The 26,867-nt window shown below is 38.7% G+C and overlaps 1 protein-coding gene across 1 annotated transcript; it reads right to left on the bottom strand.

Moving 5' to 3' along the window:
• Positions 1-157: 157 nt before the first annotated feature.
• On the bottom strand, positions 158-26,111 carry AASS (aminoadipate-semialdehyde synthase). Its single transcript, XM_038153121.1, is given in 24 exon segments — positions 158-2,735; positions 3,181-3,357; positions 3,705-3,793; positions 3,972-4,087; positions 5,733-5,828; positions 7,927-8,094; positions 10,001-10,141; positions 10,514-10,622; positions 11,792-11,902; positions 12,763-12,892; positions 15,086-15,207; positions 18,903-18,970; positions 19,063-19,122; positions 19,646-19,757; positions 19,908-20,030; positions 21,191-21,339; positions 21,508-21,635; positions 21,718-21,796; positions 22,741-22,887; positions 23,001-23,068; positions 23,796-23,880; positions 24,522-24,698; positions 25,771-26,039; positions 26,042-26,111. Coding segments are annotated over 24 exon segments (2,913 nt in total). The 3' UTR covers positions 158-2,616.
• Positions 26,112-26,867: the final 756 nt, after the last annotated feature.

The following is a 26,867-nucleotide window of genomic DNA, read 5'->3' as shown; positions in this document are numbered from 1 at the left end:
CTCCTGTGAGTCTAGCAAGAAGTATGCAGAGGTATCTCATGCACATAGAAAAGTCCACATGTAGGCATCCTTTCAATGTAACCATGTATGTGAAAAACAAAATTCCATTCAGGTACATCCTATTATTAGACTGTAAAGACAACATGACAACAAAACAGAGGAGTTCAGATTTATTTTTCAAGCAATCTCATGTATAAGATACAATTATCTTTCCAGTAATATGCAAAGAGAACTGAGAAGTACAATCTTCATACAAAAAGATGAGCAATAACTTCATTTGAGTCTAAACATAGAAAACAAAATGCAGCATTGCACTGGGAGTTAGAAATACATTCCAATATAAAATGTTTCAAAAATAGTAGCAGTGTTTCTTGATGAAAACACTGCAGTTCTCATTCTTTAGTGCTCCAAAAATATTAGTTATTTGTAAAAAAATCTGATTTTCATCTCATACTGCATTTCCAAGGCAGAAAAGCAAGTACAGTGCATGCATATATACAGAGGAACAACTCTGTGGTTGTGTATTTGTGGGCTAAGGGAGGGGACAGAGAATTCTCAGGTAAAATCCTGGTCTCACCAAGTACTGGACTGGAAGGGACCAGCAGGTACAAGTATAACTTAACCCTTAGTTATAGGCCATTAATCTACCTGGAGAAGGAGGAGGCAGCAGAACAGTGCCGGGTCCATCCTTATCCCAGCTGCATCTACCAGCCAGACAACAGACCAACAGCCTCTAACGTCAGTGGGAAGCAAAAGAACTTGGTGGAGACAGGAAGTTTGCATGATATATGCATGGAACTGTAACAGAATCCAAATTTGACATTACATTAAAAAAGCATAGGTTCAGTAGAAAAAGTCCTTCGCTTTCACAGTAACACGTGCCCTTCATTCTCCCTTCTCCCTTTGGCTCCTTTCACCTAACTCTCTAGCAGTTGCTACTTCGTTGCATCTGCACAGAGAAAATCCAAATCCTGAGTAACAAAACCTGAAGATCAAAACCTGAATTATTGTTATGGCTGCTTTTCCTACCACACAAAACAACACCTGGAATTCCAGCCTCTCAGAACTGTGATTACAGCACTGGTTCTCAGGAAGGAAAAGGCATTTATCAGCAAAGTGCATTTGCGAGCAAAGCTGAAAGCAGACAGCTTCCCGCATCAGTATTCAGCTTTAGAAAAGGGAAGCTCTAGGCAGGTGCACCAGTGCAAATACAACCTGCCCACAGCATTGCACCTCACAGACCTGACTGGTGAAGTCTCAGCCATGCTTAGAGTTGCAAGGTGGTGTAGAAATCCCTAAGCAAAAGCTAGAGAAGCAGGCCTGAAACGAAAGGATGCAATTGGTACTATGTTACAGAGAAGCTGCACTTGGGCTAAAGTTCAGTTGTGGCCTGATGGGGCTAAACTACAGCTAGAGCAGGGCTGACACATCTGACAGCACAGCACTCAGCAGCAAATGAGCTGGCAAACTCCACCAGGCTAAAGTGACACGGTACTGAGCAGTAGGCATAGGTTCCCAAGAGAACGTTTCAAAACCATGCTAGCAGAAGAACAGAAGCTAACTCAAAAAGTGGCCATTTAAACCCCTAAACCTAGTGCATTTCAAAGCTGCATATACTACACAATGTATTCCCTTTGTAACAGTACTTAACTTGGATGAGGCACGCAGTGTAAGTGGGAAGAGTAAACGTGTCATTTGGAGCATCTTCTAAGCACAGTAACTGTGTCGTATTTCAGATTGCCCTTTGTAGCTGCAGAGCTAAATGTTAATGAGCCCTCTCCACAGCACAAGGCAACACGTAACAGCAGGTATTTCAATATACCGCAACCAGCTTCCACTCTGTAACAAGAAAGGGTATGGGGGGAAGCTTGCTTTAAATTTTCTTCCTCCTCCAATTAATTTAAATTTACATTCATAATAAAGTCATTAAAAATATTAAGATCTAGGTTTCAAATATTTAAGAACTGAACATTTTCAAGATTTAACAGGATCTTATTTGCTAATAGTGCAGAATTTCTAAACTACTTTTTGCATATTGTTATTGTGAAAATATTCATGAATACTGCGAAAGTGAAAGGGACAACCAGCGTTAAAATTTAAGTAACATGTCCATCTCCATTTTTCTGAAAAATAATTTTTACCACATGAACAATTAAACTTCATCAATGGAGTTCATTACCCAGACTTTTCCACCACAAAACAATCCACTAATAGATTTTTCTTTCAGTCATTACCCAGACTTTTCCACCACAAAACAATCCACTAATAGATTTTTCTTTCAGTTTAAATTTGTCGCAATAATAGCCCTATAAACTTACAAGATAAACTCTAATAACAAAAAAACAAAAACCTTCTGAGATATTTTAGAAACAATACAAGGAAATACCTGATTGATGCTGAAACATGTACATGAAAGCTTAACAATTTTAAGAGGAAAATATCATAATCTGTGAGTATCGACAGCTTCTACACCAAGCCTGGTGGCAGGTTTTATGAAAGGCAACATTTGTGAATGAAATGGCAGGTGCTGCCTTTAGCTGGTCCAAACTGAGATTCTAAAAGGGGAGGTGGGGGAACCAAAAAAAGCCAAAACCTGATGAAATCCACTGCTTTCAGTTACTGTTTGATAACACTGCGAGTACTGTACATAATGCCTTCTGCCCGAACACGTTCAAGTATTGGCCCGTAAACATTCTTTGTCAAAGGTATGACCATGCCTTTGGCAGTTATTTCACCTGAAATAAAGGCATTAAAAAACAGTGTTAGTGCACCAGGTTTATTTGAGAAAGCTTTGGTACTTTCACAATGGGGTTTTTGTGGGGGTTGTTGCTGTGCTGGACACAGCCAGACTGAGGTGCAGGAGGGAACTGCTGAGTCATTTTGCCCTGTCACATAATCAATTATAATTTATCATGCTAAAGGTTTTGTCTATACTAGTGCAACATTTAATACTGAATGATTAAAAATCTTTGTGGATTAAGCAGTAAATTAAGAGTTGTTACTGAACATATGAACATCCAAACATGCAGATTAAAAATTCCTATAAAGAAGACAGGAAGCATCCGAAAAATTTAAAAAATACACATAAATGTACTTAAGAGACACTATATATTTACTTTCTACAGGCTGGAAGATAAGGAGGATTGAAATACTGCTACTGAACTTGGAATAGCCACTTACCATCTAGAACCATTTTAGCAGCAATAGCTGCAGGGTATCCCACTGTTTTAGCCATTGCAGAATATCCTTTGTTATCCCCATAGACAACTAGATCAATAAATTTGTCTTCCAAATGGCCAGAAGGATGCCTGAGACCTATTTCACTTCTCATAACAATCATATCTCTCTCTCCAGTGCCTAAGAGAAAGCACACAAACTATTCATTACTTGTATTTCAGTCACATCAAGATGAGGTTCCTGAACAGCCAGGCACTACACATACACAGCATGTATATCAGGGAAGTGACTGAAAGCAACAGAGCAGGACAGAACACTCAAATCAAACTAAAAGTGTAACAGGAGAAGAAAAGGATAAATTGGGGAAGTAGGGAACATCACAATACCCTACCCTACCCTTAATTTAAAAAATTAAAAAACCTATCATGAAGGTTTATTGATTAAGGTGAGCAAACTAATCCAATTAAGGCTTATACAAGATATTGCCTTGTTCCATTCAAACCCATGAAAAAGAATTTTTCACATACCAAAGGGCAGCTTCATCTCCATGTGCTTTGCAAGAGCCCCTACAATGGAATCTGCTGCTGGAACTGGTTCATCTCCCAGTAAACCTAACCTGGCAGAAAAAATGAGGAAGTCTTAAATCATTGCCTATCAGCAGTTTCATCTCATTTTTTTAATTTCCAGTTGTTCAGCATACCAGTTTAACAGTCTTAACATGAACCAAAATGGCTAGAATTGCAAACATTTCTTTTTTTAATTTTTAATCTTTCAAAATCATTGGAACATTTTACCATTCCACTGCTTCCAGCTGACTTTTGTCCTTCTCCAGTTTGCTAAATACAGCTTCTTTAAGAACATGGTGCTCAGCAGGTGACTTAATTCCAACCAGTTTGCACATGAGCTCTTTCTGTTTGAAAACAAAAACGGTTCATGAAGGCCTGACATCTGTTCCCACCCCATCTCAATCAAGGTTTTGAGAGCCAACTACTCTACTAAGATCAGTTAAAATCCAGGACTTCTGAGAAGACAGCTTATGTGTACTGGGAAAGTGAGAAAGTTAGAGGATTTTAATCACAACAGGTGAAAATAGGGTTTATCTTTTCCTAAAAGACTTTGTACCCCACCCCTCCACTGCTTCCCCCCATATTTTAGTCTTATCCCGTCCTCTGGCAGCAAAGAAAGAACATAGAAAACTGCATAAACAAGGAACACTGGGAGAATATTAGCATGAAAGAGAAGCCACCTGGAGACTGACAGAGTGAAAATTTAGAGATAGGATATCTTTCAGTTGGTGTAGAAATGGAGAATGTCCCTTTCAAAAGGAAGGAAACAGACCAATAAGATGAACAAGGCTCACAACAAGATGAACAGCACTCAATCCTGTGAGTGTTACCAAAGAGATTTCTCATGGTACTTGTGCATCTCTGAAGGCCATTTTGTGCCACCTAGATGCTAATTATTGCTTGCTTCAGTCATAGCTAGGTGGATATTGAAAAGAACTATGAGCAAGACATGAAATAAGCAAGAACTGCAAAGCCTACAAGCTCATGTTAGCCTTTCTCTTCTACTTCCCTGACAGAGTAGATAAAGACGTAAAAACATTGCTAAATGTTTGCAGTGAGACTAATGAGTTTATAGCTATTTTTACAGGTTGCATAACACTATATACTTTTTCATTGTGGCTAGAAGAACTGGAAATTCCAGCCATCTTTGCAAAGAAAACTTGAAAATAGCAACTCTAAAATTGAAAGCAGACAAAATTTATCTCAAAATTAAAAAAAAAAATTAAAAATAATAAAAGCAGTTCCCATATGGCCACCCAAACACTCCTGGAGTTTGCTCATCTTCCCAATACTAGATGTTAGTCAGAGACAAGCAAGACTGTGGCCTCTTCACCTTCTGCTTTCTTGGTTCTGAGAACACTCAAGATATTCTTCAGCTCTTTCCACCCCATACTGAAATATGAAATAACCAGTCTCTACAGAGACAACAAAAATGTTGATTGTCAAACATAACAGCAGCACATCAGACTCATGTCTTGGCTGAGATAAAGATGAAGTAAGGCACCCAAAATCAAGACAGAAAAGCTGCATAACAGAAGATCTAAAAAATGCTTGTACAGAATTTCAATCAGAAAAAAAAAATAACATACTCCTTTATGCACAATGTCTTACTTCTTGATGCCCTGAAAAATACTTTTACACTGACAATCATGAGCCAGTAACAATAAGAACACTGCAAACTCACTGCACTGAGGACCAGAGTGTGACTAACAAAAAACCAAAGACAATTCATAAAAATACAGCCATGGCTTTGTCTAGCTGAGACCCGAAAGCCTCCAATGTCACACACTCCAGAATCTATCAGGGAATCTATCATGTTCCAGCACCTTATTCCATTCCTGCTGAAGAAAGTTTTCCTGATTTCCAGGAAAAAAAATCAAAGATTGGGATGCAATAGAAGATTCTCATTGCTAAGTACACCCAAGTCTAGCAATTAGAAAACCATCACTAAAAGAGAGGAAAGAAGGCAGAGTAAGCAGAGTAACTCACCCAGGTTAGAGGTGGTGTAGATGAGCTTAGCAAAGGATAAGGATCTGGGTTAATTAATCCTAGTTTTACAAAGCCCCCCATGGTTCTGGAGAATCCCTGAAATAAAAGAATAATACCATTAAATACATTAATACCTTGAAACTCAGATATTTCTCCTTGGTTTGAATGTAGTGATCTTGGGAAGCCAGCCACAAAACCCTGATACCAGTGAGGTTACTGCCACACAGCAGTGTCTCTCCACCCTTCCCCACTTTTCAATACTTTTGTTAATGGCTTATTCTGCCATCAGTACTTCCATGGAAGTACTATTGGTTGCTGAGATCAAAGGGCTCAGCTGGCCAGCACTGGCTGAAATCCCAGCCCATCACTGCAGGGTTGTATCAGCCAGCTGGCCCACAAACAAACTTCTGAATGCACAGAGCACAATGCTGAACTCTGCTCACCCAGTTTCACACCACTGGGACTGTGTGGACATCACATAAGCTGCTTTTAAAGGTAAGAATTCGGTGTGCTTGTTTCTCATCTTCAGGAATATCAGACAGACAAAGCAGTAGAATGGTTTAAAAGGAACTGCAAAGGTTGCATTAGGCTGCACAATAAAAGAAGTCTCAACTGATTTCTGCTTACTTCTGTTTGTATCCCTTTAACATTCCCACATAGCTGCTGAATACCTGACAGCACTCACATACAAGTGACTAGAAACACAAAAAAGCAGAATGGGGGAAATAAAGCACCCTGAAAGAAGACCAATTAAATTAGGAGTCACTTATTAGGAGCACTAGGTTATCAGCTGGGATGGCCTTGCAGTGAGATCCTTCCTCTTTTTAAACTGACTCCATTAGCTGTCTAAACAATCTCCAAAAGCCACTTTTAGGAGACGATTGCCTCCTCAGTGACCAGACTGGCTTCTGCTCTGCTGCACAGCAGCATGTGCCAAGGGCCAGCACTAACTTCTGTCCTGCTCAGCACTCTGTGCTGCCATGTCAGCATGCAGGTAGAGGCATGGAAACCCTTCCCCACAGCCTGATCAACACCACCCCAGCCCAAAGTGCTGGCCCTGCTCTGGGGGTTAAGGAAACAGCCCTAAGCACAGCAACAGCATTCTTGCAGCACACTGACATCCACCTGGCATGTCACCTTGACACTTTTGCAGTTCCTTGGGCTAGCCCATACAAAAGAAGAAAGCTTTACCAGGCACCAAATGGAATAGATATTGTCATATTAGGATTCCATTATGAGATAGGCACGTCCCACATATTTTTACAATCTCTTCTGAAAAAGAGATTGTATCTAGACTGACAGAAAGAGAGATGTTTCAATTTATAACCCTTTTACCCCCATATTGGCCTTCCTTCTTCTTCCATACTTTATCTAAGCAAGCTTCCCTCCCAGAAATACAGAAAAAATCCTGTTACTGCAACAGGGGAACTAAGACAAAAAGGACATACAACTTCCTCAGGCTATGGACAAATAATAATAACTTAAACCCTAGCATAAACCTTAACGGACATAATACAACATCCATAAAAGCTTTTCAAACCTTCAATATGGTTCTAGGTTTATTACTTCTTAATGTATATTGACTGAAAAAAAAAAAAAGAAAATGTGACAGAAAAACATCAAAACATTTTGATTCTGCTTTGGACATCTAACAAATTAAAGGAAAAGACTCACTCAGAAGAAAAGCACATTTATCTCTTAATATTTTACTTAGCTGACCAAAATTATAAAGCTTCTCAAATTTAAGATTTCTAGTTACTGAATGAAAAACTTTCTCAGATTGATGGAAAATCATAATTTTCCATAAGATTTTTACATTATGTTTTTCATGAGAATATAAGAAAATTGAGTTATTTATTTTTTTTAAATCTTCTATTGATCTGACACTAGATACAGAGCCAGAATAAAAAGAGGAAACACAGACTATGCAAGACAACTGACCAACTCTCTAAAACAAATAAAACTATTTTCCATTTTCCAACAAATACCTGTTAAACTCACCAGGTAAAGCTACACTAAAAAAAAAAAAAAATAACTGCTTTCAGCTGTCTCTCAGCTGGGGTAATGGGGAGCTCATGAAAGGCAAGAGCAGACCTATAAAAGGCTGAGTTTTAAATACGCATTTTTATTGAAATTACAACATTCATCTCTTGAGAAAAAACAAAAATTACTAATAATTACACCAACAACTTACTTTGTATCTTAAGGTGCCTCTCAGTAAAGTGCGAGCTGTCTCAATACCATATGGCTCAGCATATTTGGTGCTGTCTCTGTTAGGAAAGCCTTCAAGGTTTAATCCTGGGAAAAAATCCATTGGAGTAACAGAATCCAGCAATGCTCCTCCAGGTGGAATATTGATAATCTAAAGTTTGTGAAAGAACAGCAAATATTATTTTTGTGCAGTTGTATTCAACTTAGTTTAGAACAGAAAAGATAAAGTATGCTCAAAAACAGGAAAAACATGTTTGGCATTCAAGTGCAAACAAAGGCCCTATCTAAATAAAGCAGTTGCCCAAGCCATTTAATCATACCTGGTGCATGAAGAGCATGCAATGTGCCATCAAAGGGCTAAAACATGCCACGTTCTTCTCACACACACAGTTAATTCCTGCTGCACTTATATTAAAATGGCAGGTTCCCATTTCACTTACATTAATGTCATTTTGGAGCATGTCTCTAACTGCACCAGTGTGATGGGAGATTCTACGCACAAGTTTTGTGCTTTTTGGTCTAATAATTTATTATCTTGTTTAGGTTTTGTTTGGTGTTTTTAATATGGGAGAGAAAGCAGGTGTAAACAAAATGATGGATGTTTGTTCCTTTTATATTAAAATAAATCAAGTGATATCACATGGATACAAAATTACTGCCCATGTGTATCTTTACTTGAAGCACAAAGCACCATGGAAGGAAAACAAACAAACAAAAAAACCAAACATGGGTAACTAGTTCTCTTATAGCTCTCTTAGCACTCCCAACCACAGCCCTGAGTCCTGTTTCCTTCAAGCAGCTAAAGCCCAGATCTGCCATGCAGCACCAATACAGACTCATATTCTGACTTCTGAGCAAAGGGACAAGGTTTACTTATAGAAGAAATACTAAAGCAGTGAAGCCTGCAGCAATGCCAAAAGATACTGTTGTGTTTGCCAGGCAAGACAGGTGTGTGAAAGAATCCTACACAATGGTCAAAGACATAAGTATTTAGAGGCAAGGAGGAAAAATTGCAGAATTTACCAACAAGCTCATCTAGTGCTGGCATAATGACTCATTCATATGCATAATCTAATTTTTCCTAGCAATGGGTGAACCGGATCAGCAATAAAAATATTTCAACATTTTCCAAGAACCTTTTTCATCTGAAACTTATTCTTCATTGCTTTTAAAATAATGATCCAATGTACAATCCCTGCCTTTCTCCTTTCTTACTTCCATAAAAACAGTAGAGCACCAAAATGTCATAAAACATAAAATATTATATTTCAAAAGATTTCTAAGTTTTTCAGATCAAAGAGTTTTAGGTAACCAGCTAAACTTTACAGTGGTTATTCAAGGCAGTCTCCTTGACAATTTCAGCAACTACTCTGAGCAAGTGACAGTGGAAACAGATAGTGCTGGAAAACAGAAATGTGATAATGGCTTGCAATAGCTTTGCACAAATCAATTACAATGTTTACATAAAATAGAAGCAGTGACATTTGTAAGGTTAAGTCTAATGACTCCTGCACAAACAGCAAAACAGAGCTTCTATAAAACAGACCAAAAAGCATTTCACAAAACCCACTCAGTGGGTTATTGGTATTACACATTGCACCAAAAGAGAAAGGAATCAAGAATGCATTCTACTATGCATTGTGCAAGTGTGAAGCTGTTTGTGCAAATGAAGCTGTTTGATTTATCAACACAACTAGATAGACAAGCATTCTCACCTTTGTGTCACAGGACCAAAGACAGGGCAATTAAATAGCAAAAGCAACACCCACCAGGAATGGAAGTTGAACCAAAAAAAATCAACTTCAATCCAGTGCTTTAGTCTTTAGAATAAATTCCTTCCTGGCAATCAGTTTCCACATAGTAAGTAAGTATTAAGCTGGCAGCAGCTAGGTATCATCATGCTCCAAACATAGGACTAAGTGATTTATGCAACTGGCTTGGGCAACTGACTGCCACTGGCTTGAAAGTAAACAGCATTTTACAAGTCCCAGTTCCTTCCTTAGCCAAATACCACAGTTTTTGTCTGGTTTTAAATGAAAATTTTCCCATTACTTCACCTCTCCATCTTTTAAATACGTAGCAGACTGAACTGTATTCAGCAACACTCCTTGTGGACTCCAACTGAACTTGTACCTCAGAGGATTGTCAGAGTGCTCTGGAGCTGGTAGGCCACCGCAGAAAGAAGTGTACGATATCACCTGTCAGATATATCCACAGGAAAGAAACAGTGAAAACAGATCAGGATGCATAGAGATCTACCCATCAGCTCTTCAGATTTCTGTTTCTGTTTTCCCCCAAATGGGCCAGATGAGAAGGATCTACAGTGGGGAGGGGAAAACTGCAGGCACTGCCTGTAAGGGAGAGGAAACCAAAAGATACACTGGGGCAGGGCCATCTCAGTTGATGGTCTCACCAAGTGAATTAGCAGCTATGAAATTCAAAGCATCAGAAAAAGTAAAATGTCCAGAGTCTGTTACACATCAGTGACATGCTCAAAACCTGCATGGTGTTAAAAGAACAACTTTACTGATATAATCTTGGCAGAACTACGCACTCCCCGCTAACCTTACCGTAGCACCAACTTCTTTCGCCTTGTCAATACATTCCATCGCCAACATGTGATCAAGACCAGGATCCAAGCCCATTTCACTGACAACTGTAATACCAGCAGCTTCTACACTAAAAATAACCGAAACACAGAGCCATCAGAATATTCCCTATTACTGGTCTTTTATTCCATAAATCTGTCCAATCTGCCCAGTTAACCTTCCCCAACACAGTAAATTCTGTGGGAAAAAAGAAACAAAAGCAGATATTAAACCCTGAAAAGTGACAACCATCTAAGAGCCCTCGAACCTTTGTTTCTCTTCCTTCTCTGCACCTAGGCGCTGGTGGAAAAAGAATTTTCTACCAGCTATTCCATATCCCACAGTCTCCTGGACGGTGCTATAATGCAGGAAGGTAGTAATGCAGAGAGCAGCACAGAGCTAGTTACAGTTGTCCTAAAGAGCTCCTACAAGGAAGAGAGACTAAAATGCCTGCTTTCCAAAATTACAAGTATTTGGAGGCTTTTTTCCTAATAGTTGCCTACAGTCCCATAGGAGCTCACTTATCACCACAAACCGAGGATTTGTTCTATTTTCAAGATCAGTTTGTCTTTTGACAAATGAGAAGTGCCCTTTTTGTTGTTTTTTTTTTCCTGAGAGCATGCTATGTTCTCAATAAGAATGGTAGGAGAGGATCCCAAATATCCCTCACTTTCTGCAACACTGATTCTCTACCAGTCTAGTATTTTCTGTTTTATCTTTTGTAAAGACACAGCATGTACAATTCTTCACTTGAATGCACTTCAGATTTTCCAATACTGTGACTCAGAGGAGCACCTAGATGAAGCTCCATGCTCAAAACAACTTCTAACCATATAGTAAGCAGGACAACAGAAACATTAGTTAGAGTTCTCACCAATTTGAAAATTATACAGTGGATGTATCCAAAAAAAAAGCATGAAGGAGGAGATTACTGTAGATACAATAAGCCAAGAATGAGTTTTTATTAAGGGAAGGCAAAGGATAACAAACAAGCTTGCTGGTAGAATATGACAGCACAGCTTGAATATCAGCCCAGCTCAAACATCTTAACAGGTCTGAGGGAAGTATGCACTCATTGCTCCACTCTGCAACGTGCACCTTTGGGAAAGTTACTTGGACCTCCATCACAGAAAGAGAAGCAGAAAGAATTCAGAAAGCAGTAATTCACAGTAAGTGTTGCAGGTGCAACAGACTGCAAAACATTCAGATAACACACTAAAGAAGGAAGCAACACCAGGGAGATGCCACTTCCACACCTACCTCTCCTGAAGTTCTTTCATGGCTGGTGTTAAGTAGCTGGCTGTTACCATGTTCACTTTGTTTTCAATACATTTCTTAGCAACAAAAGGATGTGCTGAATAAGGCAGCAAACTACAAAGGAAGAAGAATCATGAAACATCAAAATTCAACCAGTTACTTATCCTGTCACTGGAAAGACACCCAAATGTTTTTTGAATGCTTACAAAAGAGATCAAGTAATAGCTCAAAAAAATAGTCATACCTGCCTTGCCCTGAGCAGTTCCATACCTATGAAACACTACCCTGTCAGGACAGCATTGTTGTATGCACTCAGAACAGGGCATCTAACAATAGGGAACTCTCTTGAGAGAGCATCACACTTCTCTGTGAACCACAAACCACTGGCCTCTTTCCAAAGACATCTTCTAAACAAGCATGCTGGAGGTTTAGAAGATGCAAAACTGCAAAACTGTCCTTGAGAAAGTTTGCATTACAAAGATCTTGGTGAACTACTTTGTGAAAAGCACACTCTACATGGAACAGAAGCAACATTCATGACAGCCGTGGCAAAACAAACAAAATGGCAAGGACTGTGAAGTTCCTTCCCTGTACCAATATCTGGAATGAGTTCTTTCTTAATAGGATATTCAGAAGAAATTACCAAGATGCCAGAATTTTGCCTCCTCTTGTGAACATTAAAATTTGATCCCAGGGACACATAAGCTTGTGGATGCAACTGGCCCCTCACATTAACAAGGAAATTCACCTAACTAGTGAACACTTCTGAAGAAGTCAAAACCCCTTTCAAAGTTCTGATGCCCTGCTACATGATAAGGCAGCAGCCAGTTACAACTACTTACATGCACAAATATGACCCCAAATCCTGGCCATTAAAAAAGAAAAGTTTATGTGTTGATTTAGGTCAAGCAGCTAGAAGAAAGAAGCAGCATGACTTAGGGTTGAGCCTATCATGTTTTACACAGAAATCTGACCTGATCACAAGGTCGTGGTTTTTCACCAAAGAGGACAGCTTTTCCTCATGCTTAAGGACATCCATATGAACTGGAGTAACATTTCTGTACTTCTTTGTCAGTTGCTCAAGTTGCTCCTTCATGACAGATACTGTTTTAAAGTAAAACAATAAACTGTTACCTATAGATGATGCTAGGTCTAAAGCACACCCATGTATAACTGTGCCGTATTTCCCAAAGCGAAACAGCTGCATACATGTTTTCCTTCACTTTGAAGAAAAATCAGGCATTTAGTAAACAAACATGTTCAGAAAAAATTACTCAATCCCTCATTCCACAAGTTTAAAAAGAAATATTTTGAAACTCTCTTTCAACACACTTTAACAGAATTCCTATTTACAGTCAAGAACAGTTTAATAGCTTAAAGCAAAAACCAATTCACATCAATCACCATTTTTAACATGACAAAGATAGAAACATTAAGCTTGAGCTTAGGTCAAGTGTGAGCAAAAGGTTCAAACTGACTACTTTTAATATTTACATATGGCTTAGTCCTCCCAATTCCAAATACCATATTACAACTAATTGGGATAAACCCAGTCTCTGCCTGCCTTACAAAGAAAGCAGAACCGAAAGAGATCCACCAGCATTTGCCACCTCTGACTGATTTCCCATCCAGCTCACCATGCTGCCAGCACAAGCCAGAGAGAACAAAAAAGAAGTGGCCAAAGAGGACAGCACATGGGGCACAAGCTTCTGGGGAATTAAAAGGCATTAGCACTTACCATTATAAGGAAAGCAGAACTGAAAAAGAGAACTATGGTAACACAACCAGTATTTGCTACATCTGACTAATTTCCAGCTCACCATGCTGCCAGCACAAACCAGAGAACACAGCCAGGAAAAAGGAACAGTCAAAGAAGGCTGCAGGCAGGGCACAAGGTTATGGAGAATTAAAAGCATCTGTGCCTCTGAGTTAGGGCCTTATTCCCTTACGGCCTTTCCACACTCAGTGGGAAATAAACATTACCAGAAGGTGTTTCTCTATACCCTACAAATCAAATTGTACTGAGGGAAAAGAGCTGGGCAAAATCATCTACAAATTCAAACTAAAAAAAAAGTTGATTACATGAAGGGTTCCAAATTAAAGTTTTCATCATCTGGATTTAAAGAGGTGTAGCCTAACAGTACAGAACCAAACATGGCACTTGGATGTGCTTTTTGTTTTCTGCACCTACTTGCCTGCTGTCAAAATATTAAACAAGTAATATCTTCACGTCCCTTTCCTTCTGTGCTATTTGTGTGCTGTAGAAATTGCATGTTTTTAAGCTACCCAGATAAGAGGCTATGTTTGCTCAGTGCCTGGTAAAACAGATCTTCCAGTTCACCTGGTTTCCCTTCCTGCTACTGCACTGCAGGGAGTGGATGCAACCTCTGTAGTGACAAGGGGATGGGCACTGCACACTGCTGTAATCCTTCCCTCTTCACCACCTCAGGCTACTGTACTCATAACAGGGGTGCAGCTTGCCTAGATTTCCCCTCTTCCTCCCAGTAAATCTTTTCCCAGGGGTTAAAAGTACTTTGGTTATCACCATGAAGAGTAGAAAAAGCAGCCAAGAGCCAAGTATGAAAGTAGCATAACCAAAAAAAAGAAAAAAAAAAATCAATGCAGTAACAACAATCAACAGCAATAAATCTGTAAGTTCTAAGGGAAACCACTTCCCAGCAAAGTATCTTTCAATAAGGCAATAAGGCAATAAGAGCCTGAGTTTTAAATGTGAAGTCCCAGAATCAGAGTGAAGTCATCATTAACAGTACAGAAAAGGTTTATTGAGATACCCAGCCTGAAATATGCTACAGATAAAATCAAAACGGAGGAATAAACAAGTAGGCATTTAGTGCTCATGGGAAAGTCAGATTCTGAAGTTTTACCATCAAGACACTCATTATAAGAAAAGCAGTTACTTAACTCATACAGATGTCTATAAAAACATTTTCATATTCTTGTTGTGTGAGGATGAAAACACAGCCAAAGACCAACAAAGTGACTGACTATCTACAAAACCAATCCTGAGCCCAAAGCAGGTTAGAAGAAAAAATACTTGCAATTTCTCTGCAGGTTACACACGCAAACAGTTAACTTTTAACATGGCTATGTCATTTTCAAATCAATTATTTAAATTCAAAATGCTCACAAAGCTACAAAATCCTTTTCTGCTGAGCATAATAACAAAGATTTCCTTTATCTTTTCTCAGAACCACATCCATTTATTATTTATGAGAAGGGTTCTGCCACATGCTTCAGTAAGACATAATACTGTAATGAAAACAAATTCTTACATACCAACTGTGATGTCAGTGTTGGAATCCCTAGTGAGATATTCAAGCACAGGGCCAGAAACATAGCCAGATCCAAGCAATAAAACTCTCTTCTCAACACTCATCTTCAGTGACTGAGCCTGTTCCCTAGAAGGTGTTACAGGCAAAATTTAAAATTACACAGAAGGAAACTGTAAGCTGCCAAGGTTAACAGAAGAAGTATGTTTTAGTAAGCCTACAAACCAAGAGCTCTACTCAGACCGAGTCAAGTTGCTAGCTACCTGATCCAGGACTATCTAATACTGTTTCCATTCTTCTGCTGCATAACTTCTGGTTTCTTTCCTCTAACGTAAACATGATAAAATCCATCAACATTCCCACAGCTTCTCTGATTTCTTCTAGCTATTCATCAAAACTGTCCTCAGTTGCATTTTTCCCCGTGGCCAAATTACTGTAACCTGACAACTTGAGGGCCACCAATGTCATGTTGGGCTGTCAGACAGGGATCCCAGGCTCTGCCTTGCTCCCTTTACATCACAGTAACAGGTAAAGGACACAAAATCATGCTGGTGAAAGAGAGTTTTGTGTAAATTATACTAGGTTCATATTAGTCCATCACAGGAACATGACAGTCAATAAAAGGCAAATAAAAGGTAATGCCCAACCAAGAAATAGTCATTGCAGACAAGGACTTAGATTTGGAAACCATCACTGTGTTTCAACCTAACTACTACTGCTCTCATAAATAAATTTAAGTAAATCTCCTGTTGACTTTCAATATAAGATGTATTCACATCAGATTTTGCATTTCTTTCTGTCAACCAGAATAATGCATTCAGCAGTTATTTAAATATGCTCTCAGAAACTCGTAAATCATAGCAGGAATGCACATTTTGGTTTTTTATAATTAGTTTTACCTTTAGCTTGAATGTGCATTAAGTTTTAAAATCAGGATTGTGAAACTGTCTAACATGACTACACAGATAAAAATTATTTAGCAAAAGAAAAAATTCTTAAAGCACTTCTTATTTTTGAAGAAAGCTGTTCACTGCCCTACTGTTTAATCTAAGCAATGAAGATTGAGGTTTGGCTTTTCTTATCCCATACCCTGAAAATAAATTTCAACAATAGGTAGGACTTTTAAAGATACAGACTCATAGAAATCTTCATAAGCATATAAGATCCTCAGCTTCCCCTTTGTCCACTAAGAGTTTATACCAGCATTGCAGATTATGCCTCAGAAAGAATCCTGACCTTTAGCTAACAAGATGATGTCCACTCTATTGAAACCTTAGAAGAGGACCAACCATACATCTACTAAATAATATTTGGCTCAGATGTTTTTGAGGCTTCTCATGGCAGCCAAAAGTCAGTATTTTGGTTGTGTTTTTTCATTTCAAAAATGGCGATAACAATAGATGATGTAGAAGCCTGCCAGAGCAAGATCTAACAGCAAGACAAACCAGAGCACTACTGCCCAACACAAAGCACGGCAGGAAGCATCTGACTACATTTAGGGGCACAAGGCCTCAAATAATACCATTGGAAAACTACTGTGAGTGAAGAGAGTTAAATCAATGCCAAATACATCTATATCATATGTCTAAAGCACATTCCAACTTACTGTATCAGTACTGTAAAGCGTGACTTTCCAAAATTTCAGATGTTCCATCCTCCTTTCCTCCTATTTCAGAACCTTTTTTAAAAGTCATTCTCTTCAGATAATTAAATCTGAATAGTACGTACCAATGTACCAACTCTCTAACCTAAATTATTGCTATAGATTACTCTAAATTTTGACCTTCATAAAAGTTTTACAGATTTGATTTTTTTAAAAAATGTTAAATCATGATTTAATACATTCACAGAAATTCTCCTAAGCCCATTATATCCTTTTATATTGCAAACCCAAGGATTTTCCTCCTCTTCCTCCTATCAGAACATCTTCCACAACTGTATTCCTATGGGCAGTGAAAGAGAAGAATTCCTCTCCATGCTTTGGGGAACAGAAGTGGTAGGTAGCTTGGAGTGTTGATGAACAAGAAGTTTTTATAAGAAAGTAAGCTCGATTTTGCAATCCAACTTGTCACATTTAGTAAAAATTTTCTAGTGTATAGAATGAAGTCCCACTTGAATCAAATACAGCATATTTACTCTAGGACAGGCAAAAACATGAGCTGCCAAATGACCCATCAAGCATGAGAACAGAATCTACACAGCTCCAGATTATGCCTACTTTCTATAAATAAGTTTTAATAATTCAGTTACAAATAACACCTACATTGTTAATGTGATGTGCCTTTACAGCTGTGGGTGAGAAATCAGTAAGAGTTAAGAAGCAAGTAAGGGTGCAAAGATGTAGATGAGTTTGTTTGGTAAATCTAATGGCACTCAAGACAGTTGAGCTCACACAGTCTGGCTGTCCTACATCTGAAATGTTCACAGACTTGAAGGAGTATGAGCAATTAGTCTAAATAGAACCCTCAGAAATTAAACTGGATGTAGCATAATACTTTTCTAGAGTGGAAACAAGCCACGTAATTCCTACAGGGCCTGAACAAGAGTACATCTCTATCTAAACCATCACACCCTAAGCAGTAAACATCCTTCATCACACCCTTCTTTCATTTGCATTACCTCTGAAATTTACAAAATAAAGGATGTTATTGATAGCAGGTCCTGCTTTTCTGACAGCTAAGTGAACAACACCACTGAACAAATGAACATCACATGAGGCACACAGATCTGCAGAAATATCAAAAATCTACCCAAAAAAAAAACACCCTTGCAAATGAAGTCTCCATGGTAGTTCACAAAAGACCATGCAAGTGATTATGGAGGAAGCTAAAAAAATATCAGATCCTTGCACTGTGTGAGGAATAAAAAAATTATTATTGAGACAGCCTCTTGAAGGGGTCTATCAAAGAGCACAGAAGAAAAATCACTATGAGCTAAAGCCTCTTGAGAGGCAAATAGCACATCACTTAGTGTGAAAAATTCACCTATAGTTCATCATGCACAAATTCATAACCAGAAAAAAAAAATGGAGGGGTTTGAGATGCAGAAGTCAACACACTGCTGTTAGTGCATAGTGCATGCAGTGCTTATGGTCAGACCAATTTAAATTTTTGTAAGATGTACAGTGTAGCTGTCACTGACCATGAACATGAACCCACTTACTGTGACATTAACATTTTTCATTTGTAAACTATAGATATTTGTTAATAGTAAGGGGACAAGGGGAATGGAAGGGATGGACAGGTTATTTATACTTTTGTTAGCTTAATTCACTCTAGGCTACCACTGGCACATAACTGCTGTGACAGGGTGGGGATGAAGTGGTAGCTGAAGCTGTAGGTGCATGAATATAACAAAAAGTCTGAGAGTCTCAAAGTCTCCTCAATACATCCAATCACAGAACAATGCTACACAGCACAGCACTTGAGCCGTACAAGAACTAGATTGAAGGAATATTCAAGAGCCTTTTGCTTTCAGCCATCCCTTTCAAATGACTGTATGTTACATCCTTTTCAAAAGGCCAACGAGCAACAGAGCAAATCTAGCACATGGCTGTTCTCCGCCTCTGGTAAAACTGTCTTCATAATGCAAGACAGAGAAAAATGACCCCTTTCTCAACTTCAATATAAGTTACTAACAACACGTGTTAATGATTTAGGCAATGTGCATGAAGAAATAAGGAGATCATCAACCTAGAAGACACAGTGCAGTATAGATGCATCCCACCAAGACACAAGAATAAATGAATGTAAAAGGGGAGAGAGAATGCAGACAGGGTGGCTTTTTAAATCCCAAATCAAAGAAATTTTAAGAGCCTACATTACCTGCTCTCTCTCAGTTTCTGGATGTATTGATACTTAGGTGTCAGTGAGCCATTGGATGCAATCACTGCCTGGAAACATATGAAACAGATTTTGAGGGCTTTATGTGTCTTTATATATCAAAGCAAGGGAAGACAAGAAGGGTGCAAATTGCAAAACTTACATCTCGAACAACAGGCGAGTAATTCTGTTTTTCAAGAGGTTCTGAGCCTTCTGATACCAGCTGTGGAGATAAGTTATTTCAAATCAGATAATTTTATTACCAAATATTTCTCAAAGTAAAACATTAAGATTTTGAGCAACACTTAAATGCATGCAACAATACCAATATCTTCTATATTTGAAATACTTCTGGCTGCAATCAGCATCACTTGACTTTTAGGAAAATACAGGAATTCAAACAGCAGTCTGACTGTGAGGGATTGTTGAGTGCCCAAGAAAATTAGATGTTTACATCTGGTGCAGGGTCCAGAAGCAATTAACTACCTGCCATAGCCTGTTTTCTGCCTACAGAAAGAGTTCTTGACAAATCCCTAAGACATCCAGGTCACTCATGTCTCATTCACATGTTTCCTTCTCAAAGGATTGCCTCAAGACTTCAAAAGTTTTTTCTTTTTGTGAAGTACAAAGTCAGCTATGTTCTACAGCAGATTCCTTTTTAATGTATACAGGAGACCAGAAAAGCAACAAACAAGCAGGCCAGATTCTGTGCCTTTTACCTTCTTGTTGGACACATAAGCTCTTACCATCTCTTCAATATAAGGGAAAAGCATATCCCCAAAATACTCTGTTGCTTCTATAGGAAGCTGAGCTGGCAGATTGTCAATGGAACACATCAGAATCCCTGAGCCTTCAACACTGAAAGAGAGAAAACAGCTCTTCTGAGCTACTTTTTAGCACCTGACAGGCACCACCTTTCAGAAGTGTTATAAATGCATGATTTTTTCAATATAATGTTTCACTCTACAAGTTACAGTGGAAAACAGTACAAAGTAAGGGCTCTCCCACCTGTTGTGAGTAATATGCTGGTCAGCATCATACATACAAAATGGGTTGTCAATTGTTGTACACTCAGTCATAAATTCTATAGATCCTCCAGTATCTGCTGAAATGTCACATATGGCCAGAAGTCTAAAGCAATTGAAATAAAAAGACAGTGGAATAGAGCATTATACAAATTACTAAGAAACACAGGTATAAAAGGTCACAAGTGGACAGAAAATAAATGTGAAAAGATCTATGCAACTTGCAGCCTTCTTCTCAACCAATTTAGAAGTCAACAAAACACAAAAGATGGTATCCAGAAATATAATGGAAATTTGGCCCTATTGTAGTCATCAGGTTTGCATTCCAATCAACAGCATCCAATTTCATGGAAAGACTGGCAGAATCCATTCACCCATGATATTTTCTCTCTATGCCCTGTGCTGCCAACACCTCCCATTCATTTTCCATCTACCAATTCCCTCAGGTCATGCCTCTGCAGTCCTGCATTAAAATAACTTCCCATCCTAAAGGGAAGCCTAAAGAAACAGCTGCCTCCGACCAGCTCACAGACAGCAGGTGCAGGTGGAGCATTCATTAGCCTAATGCACAGCCTCTGGCTCCACTAAAGGTTAACTCTTCAACTCTTTATTTGTCATGTGAGAGAAAGAAAGGTGTCAAGACCTGGCAGAGAAGAGACAAAGACCTGATTCCTCACCAGAATATATTTTCGTGTCCTCCCCAAATCTATGACAGGGCTACTAGAGAAAGGGTGGCTCCCACCCTCACTGAAAGGAGACTAACCCTTGATTTGCACCCCACATCCTATCCTTAAAACTATTCAGGGTTGTGAAGCATTTCCACCACCTGATGCAGAAATAAGAGGTGCTAAGGAACAGTTATTGAACTTGCACATGCCTAATGACAGGGTAGCAAGAACCTTCCCTAAAACTCTGCTCAGGCAAAGAAACTTCTACCAATACCGGTGCAGCAGGTACATTCCCAAATACCACACTTTTGTTTGTATTGGATTCTGTATGAAAATCAGTGGCAGAACCACCTCTGTAGAAAGACAGCTGATACCTGTTAATCATTTCTACTGTGATGTTTTCAAAAACCCTAAACTGTAAAAATAGGACTGCAAAGCACAAAAGAACAAGAGCGAAATCAACGGGGCACTGTAAAACATGCCACAGGAACAATGTAAAATAAACAGAATAATTTACTGTGTACTGTGGTGAAACTGCCTAACATTACAAGTTGACCAGCATGCTGCAAAATTGTTACAAGTGAAATGAGCATCTTACCTGTGTGGTAATTCAGGGCAACCATCCATTGCACCAGTAGCAGATTTAAGTGGCACCAGCAGCTTTTGAGTGTCCTGCCGACTCAGCAAGCGAGGACTATTTTGTTCCCAGTAAATGCCATTAACTAAACAAGTTGTGTAGGGTGCAACCTGCAAAGAAAGTTACAGATGCCTGATGTTTTCACCTAGTACTTTAAGAAGAAGCACCTGGTCTAGCCTTTTAAGTTAATGCTCTCTCAAATAACCAATATGCAAAAGTGTAATAAGTGCAAACACCCTGTAGAAAACCTTTCATGAAAGAACAGAAGAGATGCTCACATCAATGTGAAAGCGAGAAATGTAATTTTCTGGATGTTTTTCATAGTCTACTGGATCATATAGTCCATCACGTTTCCTCACAAGATGATGGTGACGACTTAGCACTGTTCCATAGACTTTCCTAAGATCTGAAGTAAAAAAAAAAAAATTAGCTCTTATACTTGGACAAAAATGGTTTCAGTGTTTTTAATCACTATTGTCACTGCATACCTCCAGATCTGGAAACTTCCTTTAACTCATGTGGTTCCACAAACTCACATGGGAGAGCACTGAACATTTCTTGAGCACCCTGAAATCATGAGGTAGGATTTAGAATAAGTAGACCATAAATGTAATGTAACACTGCTCATTTGGTGTTTGAAAACAAATATAAAATGCCCCATACAATTTGACAGCCCTGCCAGAGAACAGCTCCAGACATGTACGCATTGTTTCACACATACTCCTGCTCACCCAAAACTAAGCAGCTCGGGCATTATCATTCCCCACTACTGCAAAATGACTAAACCACAATCCAGTGCCAGGTTCTTATTTCTAATGGCTGAACTGGGAAGCCTCAACTCAGCCACAAGACGGTTTCTCTTTAAGATTCCTGAAGCCACTCCTCATCAACCAGGCTGTTCTAAAGGCCATGAACTACAAGATGATTTCCCCAATGAGCTGTGATCACAACCAGAAGATTTTCAGACACATCATCCTTTTGGCTAGAAAGAACACATTTATGCAGCAGTGATTTCACTTTATAGCTGGAGCCTTGTTAACTGATCTTTGTAGCCAAAACCAGGGGTAAGCCTTTTCCCTATGTCACAAAAAATAGCCCTAAAGTCAAGCACTTGTAAGCAAAGTCAATGATATCCAGACATAAAAACTCAGCAGGTGTTGGAAAAAATAACTCTTTCCTCCATACGTTAATGGAGTCGTTAATTTACCTTGTGAGCACAGAGTCAACAGTGGAGAGAGAAGGGGAGAGAAATCATGCAGGTTGGAAAAGAGAGAGAAGCAGTAAGATTTAATCCATGTTCATTGATAAGAAGTTAGCAAGTCAGCCTGGTTAGGCATGACCTCATATTAAACATCTTAGTTTACAGTAGTTAAAAACTGTTACTGGTAAAGGAAAATGTAAAGTCCAAGCAAACAAAATGAACCCATCAACCCATTAAACCTGATAGAGATCAAATGCCAAGAATTTCTATTAGCAATTTTATACCATTTCATCTTGAAGACAATTCTTACCTTAGAAACATTACCAGTTCCCGTAAACACAAATGTTAAGGGCCCCACTGACTTTGGCATCAGTCCCAGTGAAATCTCATACCCGGCATCCCGTACTGCCTGCACAGCCTGACTGCTATTCCTGTAGTTATGTGCCATCCCAATGTGCTGAAATCAAAGGCACAGACCAATCAAGATATTCTCCATAATCAAATACAGATAACTAGCAGATACCAAAATGTTATTTAGCTAAAGAAAAGTACATACACACATACTCTTACCATGAAGGGAGTGTGATGACCCAGAGCTAAAAATCGCAAACCCAATCCATGCAGAATGTTGATCATTCCTGTTGTTAAAAAAAAATAGAAAAATGGACCATCAGTCTTAATTACAAATATGCATACTTAGAAATTGCAGAGACTGACTGAAGCCTCAAATCATCCCAGGTATTTTTCCCATGTTTTTATATTAACACTTTACTTCTAAAGAAAGTCTACATAAAACCAGAGAAGGAGAAAATTAATAGCAGTCTGTGACCTTAAACTTGCTCTTGGCCCATTATGCATGTAGGCACCATTTAATATTCAGATATCCTTTTATGAGGTGTATCCACAGCACTGGATTCCAAAGAAGAAAATAAAAGAGTCTCCTGAAGAAACAGTGTTAAAGTTCAGTAGAAAGAAATGAGAACCATGCCACACAAGAATCAGATTAAATGCATAACAGTGACAAACAGATGTTGTTCAAGCTCTCGGGACTAACAGCAGCCTTTTGTTTATCAAAAGCCTGATCAGTTGATCTCTTGATAGCCTACTCCAGATGGTTCAATGGACAAACAGGACTTCAAGACAACAGCATAAATATTAGATTTGTCAGGAACCCACATGACTACTTGACATGTCGTCTCATGAAAGTAGGAGGCACAAACCAGAATGGAAAAAGGCTGTTAAAAGCAAGAATTCAAAATGCAGTTAAAAGCACATTGCAAGCCTCAACTTTCAGGAAGGACAGACAACCAGAAGTATTACAGGAAGTCAGTCGTTGCAAGCCTGCCTTTACTTTATACACTATACCTGCTACACCAGCCCACTTTCCAAAGGCCACAACTCGCATTCCTTTATGATCAACCATTTTTTCATAGTCAAACAGTCGAATTTCCTGAAAATACACAGCAAACTGAGTATTAAAATTTTTAGTGAATGCAGTCTGTGGCACGTTGTTCTCCCAGGAACTACCTTTTCACATGCCTTTGTCATTCTTCGTTGATAGAGCCTGATGGGTTTATACATCGTAACAAGATAAAACATAAAAAAAAATATATAACAGTAGCACTGAATTCTTGTTTGAAAGAGTCTCTGCACTGGCCATGCCCTCTTTGCACAGAGCTCCCCAATGTGCCATTCCAGCTGCTGCAGGCCCATTCACATCCTCTGCCAAGAGGCTGCTCATTTCTGCATGAACTGGCTGCTTTCCTCTGAAATGGCCAGTGTGCACTCCAGCTTAGCAACTTTCCAACAACTCTTCATGCTCAGAGAGAAAGCCTCCCTTGAGCACACCATGCTCACAACTTATCTGCCTCATGCACATGAAGAGAGTAACACTGCAAACACAAGATCCTCTGAGCAAAAAATACTCAGTTTCAGGAAAGGATACTGAAAACCGTCCTCGTTAGCCTCGTTTACAAGTACATGTGCTGGAAGTAACCATACTAGGCAGCAAGCTCTTGATCACACTGGAGCATTAAGTTCATTTTCCATCCCACGTTAATTGACAATGATCTTCAATATGACATCGTTTACCTGTCTTAAAATCTCATCCAAAAGAGGCATGTTTGCCTCTTGGGCTTTAATAGTGTGAGAGAAGAAGGCATAGTTCTTTTTAGGGATTAATTTGTCCTCTGGAGGTCTCTTCACACCTATAATCAGTGAAGCCTCAGAAATATCTTCTTGAATAATGGCACCTGCTTTGACGTACTCCTATGAAAGAGAAAAATCAAAGAAAATTTTTCTGTGTTTTTACTTATTCAGATCTCAGCATATTAGCAGCCAGAACAGAGGAAAAATAAATAATTCTACCAAGCAGAAACAAGTTACTGCATGTGATACAATCATAAAATTCTTTGATAAAGAGATATCAAGTATCAAATGGAATTACTGTGCTATTATCCTATTATACGAGGCCAAATTATGTGTTAGTAAAGTATTTAATCTTACATTTACAGACTACAAAAAGCATATTTTACTAAATTTGAAGTATCCTGCAGTATTGCAATAATGAACACTTTGTAAGATGTTCAAATACTTGGAAATAAGTTTAGAGAAATATGAAAAATTCAAAAATATGAAGACTGATGACATGCAATTTTATGAAATTGTGTAAGTGCAAGTCCAAGATGATGAGCAATTTCTAAGGAAATGTGATAGTATGATCTGCACTTTGATGAAAAAAGCACCATGTCTTAATTAAAAGGTGGTATGTGCAAATAATGATTAATTCCCTACTTTTGTTTCAATTTTCATGTTTTCTCAGTTATCTTACAGCAGAGTTTTACTGCTGCTACAAAAACTGTAAAAGCTGTCTGTTCTGAAGTTCACAGTAGTAAAGAAAAAAACTCTCTCCTCATTTCCCATGAGGAATAGGATTGAAGCAAGAATGGAATTCACCAGATTCACCTTTCCTGCTCTTTTAAAAATACAGAGTTTTTTAGAGTTCTTGCCTTCTCATAAATAGAAGACAAAAACACCAATGTTAAAGAAATTCCCAAGCTTCCACTTCAAGAGAACCTTGAACTTCTAGGGAGAGTGATGACAGGACATGAAATTATTAAAAACAACTCCAAAAGCCCACCATGGTACCAATATCACATTAAAAGGCGGAACAAACTACTCCATTTCCTTTCCATTAGCATGACTCCTCATTTAGCAACAAAATTTACATGTTTCTGGGGGTTTTATACATTTCCTTTTGAATAGCCTTTGAACATTATTTTTCCTGTACTATGGTTAACAACTGCACTGATTTTGCTTGCGTCTCCAAATGGGACCTTACCTTTTCATGGATGGCTCTTCGGTTTGACGGCTGCACCAAGACCTTGTATCCCATCTTTGTCAGCTCCTTAACATGCTTTGGTGCTAGAGGTGCTCTTCTCTCCCATGCATTGACATCTTCCCTCCTGATGGCCAGCACAGACTTACGATGATGCCAACGCTTAGCGTGGTGGAACACACACCTACCGTTTGTGTGGCTAAAGGCTCGCAGCATGGTCAAGCCTGATGGCAGCAAAGACAAAGTAGTAAAACAATACAGGTACATACACGATTCGAAACTATTTGTGCAAAAGCTCTGGTCTCCTTTAGCATCTGCTGTAAAACACAAACCAGACACTTCATACTCTAGTTCTTCATACTGTTGTGAGACATGAATTCAATTTCAGTGAATTTTGTTGCATCTTGGTCTGATGAGGCATCCTTAGAGACAAATTTTCAATTTTAGTAATTGTTTTGATTACTGTAAAAGAAGGGGTCTAATGTGTTTTATGCAGATAAACTACAGGGCTTAAAAAGAATTCTGGAAACTTAAATTTTCCAATTATAATCATTTGCCACCCTAAACCAGGCAAAGACCATCAAAACTTGCATCAAGAACAGTCAGAGCTAACAAACACACAGAAAGAAAGCAGAACACAGGCTGTATGGCTGGCAGGTGATTAAAAGAGAAAGCCCAGCACTAAGTATAGAACTAATGCTTACACAGGCCAAAAATGTAAGATAAGGTCAAAACCTTAACTACTGAGTAGCAGTGAGCATATGTGTGACCAGGAACAGCACGTTTTCACCCTAATATGAATTTTCTGCAAAATGGGAAAGCTTCACTAGAACAGATTCCCACTACAGAGGAAAACCCCTTTATCTTCTATCTTGTCCTCTTCACTCCCAGTGAAGCCTACATGCCCCTGCTTATTTCTGCAGGGACACTGCCAGCACCAAGTATCCAGGAACCTAAGGCCGTCAAATATTTATGCAATTAAAAGATGTGAATCTTAGAGATAGACTTCAAAAATGTGAACTTTGTTTCCAACACAATTTAAACTGATAATACATGAATCTCTGTATCTGAATAATTTGGAAAATCCTGTTTGTCCTCAT

The sequence above is a fragment of the Motacilla alba genome, chromosome 1A, assembly GCF_015832195.1.
Source record: "Motacilla alba alba isolate MOTALB_02 chromosome 1A, Motacilla_alba_V1.0_pri, whole genome shotgun sequence".
Lineage (NCBI taxonomy): Eukaryota > Metazoa > Chordata > Aves > Passeriformes > Motacillidae > Motacilla > Motacilla alba.
Note: the sequence above shows the minus strand (reverse complement) of the source record. Positions and strands in the feature narration are given on the sequence as shown.